Source organism: Aegilops tauschii, chromosome 2, assembly GCF_002575655.3.
Source record: "Aegilops tauschii subsp. strangulata cultivar AL8/78 chromosome 2, Aet v6.0, whole genome shotgun sequence".
Classification (NCBI taxonomy): domain Eukaryota; kingdom Viridiplantae; phylum Streptophyta; class Magnoliopsida; order Poales; family Poaceae; genus Aegilops; species Aegilops tauschii.
In genome coordinates, this window is record NC_053036.3 from 35255392 (window position 1) to 35261556 (window position 6165).

General features: G+C 43.8%; 1 protein-coding gene across 1 annotated transcript; it reads left to right on the forward strand.

Annotated features, from left to right (window-relative positions):
- Window positions 1-225: 225 nt before the first annotated feature.
- Window positions 226-3237, forward strand: LOC109768990 (uncharacterized). The gene is made up of 6 exons (XM_020327726.4): window positions 226-430; window positions 531-611; window positions 705-833; window positions 1506-1568; window positions 2107-2231; window positions 2794-3237. Exons 1-6 carry the CDS (start codon window positions 311-313, stop codon window positions 2984-2986), a joined length of 711 nt encoding a protein of 236 aa, XP_020183315.1. The 5' UTR covers window positions 226-310; the 3' UTR covers window positions 2987-3237.
- The last annotated feature ends 2928 nt before the right edge of the window (window positions 3238-6165 follow it).

Below are 6165 nucleotides of genomic sequence, written 5' to 3' on the forward strand. Positions count from 1 at the left end.
CTAATATATGTTAACGTTTGCCGAAATTTAGATGTGTTTAGCCGAACTTCGCCGAACGTTTTCTTTTTTGAAAAAATTTAGACGCGTCTGGGGGCAGCCCTAGGGCCGGCGGCTGGCGGCCCTGGGGCCGGCGGCTGGGACCAACTCGCCTCCAGTACGTTTTTTTGCGTCGGCTCATCCCCAAACGGCGATTTTAGGCACCCCTGAGGGGCCAACGGCTGGAGATGCTCTGAACTTGGAGCTCCCTGCAGAAATAGAGGTTAACGCATCAGTCCTTTGGAGAGGAGCAGAGTGCGGTTTGTCCTCCCAAATGGAGGGTTCGACCGGCAACTCGCCGGCGGCGGCGCCGGCCGCCTTCCGGAACAGGTACTGGATCCTCCGCCACGGCCGCAGCGTCCCCAACGAGCGCGGCCTCATCGTCTCCTCCCTGGTACCACTCCCTCCACCCCAGCTCGCCGTCTTCGATTTCCCTCTTGCCACAATCGCTAAATCCAATCGGAAGCTTCAGTTAACTGCCCTGACCCTGGCAGGAGAACGGCACGAAGCCGGAGTTCGGGCTGGCCCCGCAGGGCGTCGAGCAGGCGCGCTCCGCCGGCGAGTCGCTCCGGAAGGTACGGGATCGAGCTCGAATCTATGGCTTCTTCTTGGATGGGGGATATGATTCTGTCCGTGCTTGGGGGAAGTGACCGATTCCGTGCGCGCAGGAGCTTGAGGAGATGGGTGTGCCGGTGGACTCTGTCAAGATCCGGTACTCGCCGTTCTCGCGGACGACGGAGACGGCCAGGGTGGTCGCCGGCGTGCTGGGCGTCCCATTTGAGGGTCCTAGCTGTAAGGTGAGCGGCTTAATCTGTCTGGAGGACGTAGCATTTGGATTCGTTTGGGCATGATATGAGTTACCTTTCTCAAGTAAGGTTTATATTTGCTAATTTTCCATGTGATGGTAGAAAAAAACATGATGATAACAGTGGTAATTTGTATACATAAGTGATAGGGTCATTATATCCACGCTCGTGTAAGACCAAACTATCTATAATCCGAAATTTCTGCATGCGGAAGTCCCATCTAATGGAAAAACAGAGTATTGGTGTTTCCCGGTGTCGAGAGCTAGTAGTCCTGCCACCTCTTATTTCTGCAGAAATAAAGTGCACAATTTCAGAGAAGTCGCAAGAGGCAGCAAATAGTGGCCATTCTGTAGAACAATTGTACTGTGAACGGAATTTGCAAAATATTGCACTAATAAAGACCTGTAAAACTAACTAAGAAATAAAAACTGCTGCAACTGAAAGCAGCGTTGTCTCCTAGTTGTCGTGAACCCAATTCTATCATTCAGTGGAACATCATGATCTTTGAGATGTTGTCTCCATGGTTAACAATACATAGTTGAGTCCTTCAAAGTTGCTCAAGCATTAGGGAGCACTTTGTTCATAAAATTAATAGTTATGATGTGCATTATTAAGCTCTGTTCTTATGACCATCTAGTCCGCTCATCAGAGTTTCTTTTGCAGGCAACCGTAGAACTTCGTGAACGTTATTTCGGACCATCATATGAGCTGCTTTCACATGAGAAGGTGAGTTTGTACTCATGTATTGGACCCTGGAGATTCTTTCAAGGATTGTAATGATGTGAATAAACATGCTTATCAAAACTCATAGGGGCATCAAATGTGCATATCACAGAGCATCAAAAGAGTACTATTTTAGCCAATAACTTCTCATTAGCATATTGAATGATGGTCTATTCCAACCTACTGATAGATCAATAGCACATAGTGCTCATGTACTGGTTATGTCGAAACTTCTACTTGCATGCCTATATATTGTTATTAGGTGTTAGTCAGTGCATCAATTTGCTTTTTACCCAGCTATTCCATTTAGTGAGAGCTCAAACGATGTTCAAGAGATACCATTGCCATGTATACCAATGATAATTGAGCAGCGATTATATGGGCAATGCCGAGTTGGTTGGTCTGCTGGGCACCATTAAACTTTTGTTTGGACAAGTTGTGTCCTTCAACATTTAAGAGCAAATCCTCCTTTTGGTGGTCCGTGGTGTCCCTTCTGATCTTATCTTATCTGCCAGTTATTAAATCTGACATGATGCGGTAGTATGCAGAGGTATGGGCAATAGATGAAGCAGATCCCTTTCTGGCCCCAGAAGGTGGGGAGAGCGTTGCAGATGTTGCTAGTAGACTTGCAGGGGTGCTGTTTTCTACAGACGTGGAGTTTCATGGGTACTTGTACTTGCATTACTATCGGAATCCAAATGATATATTTGTTTATTCATGTTCTGTTACATGTATTTGGTATTATACCATACCGAATTCTATATAAATGGCTTGCTTAAAACAATCAATATATGTCAGTTAATAAGAAGTAAAAAAAAACTATAGAGTATAAACCGACAGGCTGTAATTCAGTGTCCAGTGTTCTTTTAGTAAAGCACAGTTGCATGTCTTGCCATGCCTTTTCAGTTTTCCATCTACTTTGTTAGAGATCTTATTATCTGGAAAGAATGGTAAGGTTCACAATTTGGTACATAGTGATAACAACTCATACAATTGCCTTAGACAGTCTATTGAGTGCAGATAAGTACTTAAACATGAGGAACCACTAAAAAGGTTTACGTTACAGAGCTGCCTTGGCCAAGCTATCAATTAGTAGTCCAGAATGCTGAAGTTCTAACAGTTCCATGCAGATTTGATGCATGACTTGTTCAAGTTACAGCTTAACATTTCTTTACCTGTGCTTCTGTATATCACGCTGGAGCTGACTTGTATGTTTAACTGTATGCAGCTCTGCTGTTCTTATTGTCAGCCATGGGGATCCATTGCAGATCTTTCAAGCAGTACTCAGTGGAGCCAAGGAAAACCCATCTTTCCTCGATGAGGTAGCTGGCCTGAAAAAGGAAAGCCTGGTAGTTCCATCCGTGTTGTCACAACACCGTAAGTTCGCACTCAACACAGCAGAGCTGCGCCAAGTTGTGTGACCTGACGCAGATTTGATCCTGTACTGCTATATTGTAGATAATTCATGTATCTGTAGATCCTTGTGGACAGTCTATTGCCCCATGCATGATAAGATGGGAAAACTGTTGTTCGATGTTACTCCCTCGGCCCCTTTGTTGAGAAACATCAACGCATTATTTTTGATTGACCAGATTCAAGATCTGCTTGGAAATATGCGATGTTTTATAACGGTGAGAAAAGACATCCACAAGAGATCGCTTTTGAATGTTAATCCAATAGTGTCAATTTTGTGCCACCAGCTCTGCGTGATAGTATTGAGTTGATTGTTGGTCAAAGCTTGATAAACCTCATTATTTTGCCTGGAGGGTATTGCTTTCCAAATGAAATGCCATCGGCCTCAACAAAGCAGACACATCTTAGTTAGATCTTGATTTGGTGTGGTCTAGCTAGATATTCATTGCAACTAAATTGATGCCATTGTGCAGCTTGCCATGGAGACGATGAATGTCGTGTGGCAAACGACCAAGCCACACCATGAATTTGATTGTTTTTCACAAATTGCAAAATATTCATGAATTGAAAACACATTTGCTAATTGGGAAAATTATTCATGAATGTGGAAAAAAATCTCCGGGAATTCAAAAACTATTTGTAAATTTGAAAAAAAATAAGAACTAAAAAATCCAATAATCTAAAAAATCGTGAATTGGAAAACTAGCTAATTCAAAAAATATTTTTGAATTTAAAAAATGTTCACAATTTCTATAAATATTTTTGAGCTTGAAATATGTGTGATTTCAAAAATATATTCAATAATGTAGAAAAAAGTTATAGAAATTTGGAAAAATCATGACTATAAAGAAAAGGACGAAGGAAAAAATTACCAGAAGAAACCAGGCAATATCCATGTTAGCACAAAAATTCTCAAGAGCAAAGAAGAACGATGGTAGTTGTATTTAGCGTCATGGTTGGGTAAAACCATCAGAAGGGTGCGTTAAATTAAATGTGGACACCGCATTTGATTCGGATAGTGAATCGGGAGGATCCGGAGCAATTCTTCGCGAACAAACGACGCTTTCCTGGCTGCCTCATGCAGTCATATAGCGTTTATGGTAGATACAAAAACAGCGGACACTAGAGGACTTTGACATGGCCTCATTTTGACAGGTGACATCGGATGCCACAATCTTGTGGTTAAAGCTGCCTGCATGGGAGTAATTGAGGTGCTGCAGAGTGGTGGAAACTCCCTCGGTCTGGCGGCATGAATTTTTGAGGAATGTGCCTTTTCTCTACTCTTATAAAAAGCCGAATTGGTGATGATGGTGTGCCTGCCATCTTATAATATAGACCGTCCGATCTATATCTGATGGATAGAAAGCAAACTATGGCAATTTTGCAAAAACATACCCGCACCTCTCTCCACATCTATAGATAAGGTCTTCCCTCGTTCATCCTTATCTCCCACAACCTCATTGTTAAGCAATTAAAAGAGGAAGCCTCTTGAACAATCAGGCATGGTGGCCGTTGCCGGCGTCGTCCATCCCCATGCATCCGCTCTATCCAACTACCAATCACCACCACACCCAATCCCCCTCACCTTATCTCTCCTCTTTCTCAAGATATCATTAGTTTTTACACATGGAATTACTCCCGCATGAGTCAATCACAACAGGTGTTTTGTAAAAAAAATGCATCTTAATGTTCCGTGCAATGCACGGGCATCTTGCTAGTTATATCATAATTTCAACTCTCTATTAAGTTTAATCATTGCCCTAGAGAAGCCAATACGGCGGCGGATGTACTAGCTAGCAAAGTGGATGTTTCGCGAACCATTGTATGGAATTCAGAGCCTCCAGGTTTTTTGGTTGATGCTTTATCAAATGTTCATTTGGGAAGAAAAGTTCATCGAATTTTTGTAAAGTTCATCTAATTTTAAAAAAAGTTCATCAAAATTTTAAAAGATTCACCAATTTGGAAAAAAAATGTTCATTGATCCGAAGAAACTACAAATTTGTAAAAAATGTTCATTGAACCAGAAAAAGGAAAAAAGGAAAAGAAGATAGAAAAAAAAATTGAAAAGATGCAACTAATTACTACGGGTTTGTGGTGTTCTGGTTACTGCGTCGTATTATGGTGCATGAGTTCTTGAGTTCGATTCACTCTGCAAGCAATTGTTTGCGGATTAGAAAACAAAAAATATAAAACTACTGGATGGGCCGTCCAGAATGCAGGACGAGGGGGCAGGATGTGCGCGTTTTCCTGATATCCACCGCGTTACGCGGCAAATATGTATTTACCCGCCAGCGATGATGGTTGCTGTAGCAGCCCGGGAGAGAGAGGGGGCAGGACGCAGGAGCAGTCGGACACGGACTCTCCGGACCAACCCCACCGATTCCGATCTGGACTCTGGCGTCGACGACGAATTTTGGATGCTAGGTCGGCCCCATAAAATCGAGGACCCGGCCGGCCTAGCTACTACGTACACGATCAACAGCTAGCCATAGTCGAAGGGAAGCCTAAACGTTGAGTAGCATCTCTAGATCGATCGCCGGAAGGAGAGAAGCGATGGACGTCGTCGTCGCGGATGAGGCGGCCGAGTTGCCGGCGCCGGCGGTGGCCGTGGGGACGAAGAGAAGCTACGAGCGGGAGGAAGGGCAGTGCGACGTGATGATAGAGAAGCGGTACAAGTGCAACTACTGGGAGGACCCTGACTACGAGTGGGAGCTGCAGCGATGGAGCTCACGCCTCGCCCAGCTGGCCGCGCTCGACAACGAATGCGAGCGCTGGGCCGCTTCAAGGAGGGCACGCGCGGGGCGTGCTTGATTTTTAGTTATAGTAGTGTCTGTTCAAATTAGGGCGGCGCGAGCGCCTGCCACGCCGCCCTAATTAACAAGACTCTGATTTTCATCGATCATTTTGATAGGAGTGTATATATAGGCGTACGTACGCCCTGCTTTTCTAAATCCAACCATCGTTAAGCGGCGTGTGCTTGAATTTTAGTTATATATAGTAGTGTTTGTTCATTGTCTCGTCCAGTAGATCTGTCACTCGCAAAAAAAACAATATTGTACATCTGTCATTCAGCCATTGTATCACACGAATTGATTACAATCTCCCTCTTTTTGTCTTTACTCTTTTGCATTTGGTTGAAATTTCTAGTTTTAATTTTAGGCACTCAAACCATGATTAACGCTTAATC

What these genes read in the sequence shown, in the direction of transcription:
- LOC109768990 (XM_020327726.4), top strand. Translation starts at nt 311, where the DNA reads ATGGAGGGTTCGACCGGCAACTCGCCGGCGGCGGCGCCGGCCGCCTTC. An exon ending in CCGGCGAGTCGCTCCGGAAG is followed by an intron (nt 612 to 704) that starts GTACGGGATCGA and finishes CCGTGCGCGCAG; the next exon opens with GAGCTTGAGGAGATGGGTGT. An exon ending in AGCTGCTTTCACATGAGAAG is followed by an intron (nt 1,569 to 2,106) that starts GTGAGTTTGTAC and finishes ATGATGCGGTAG; the next exon opens with TATGCAGAGGTATGGGCAAT.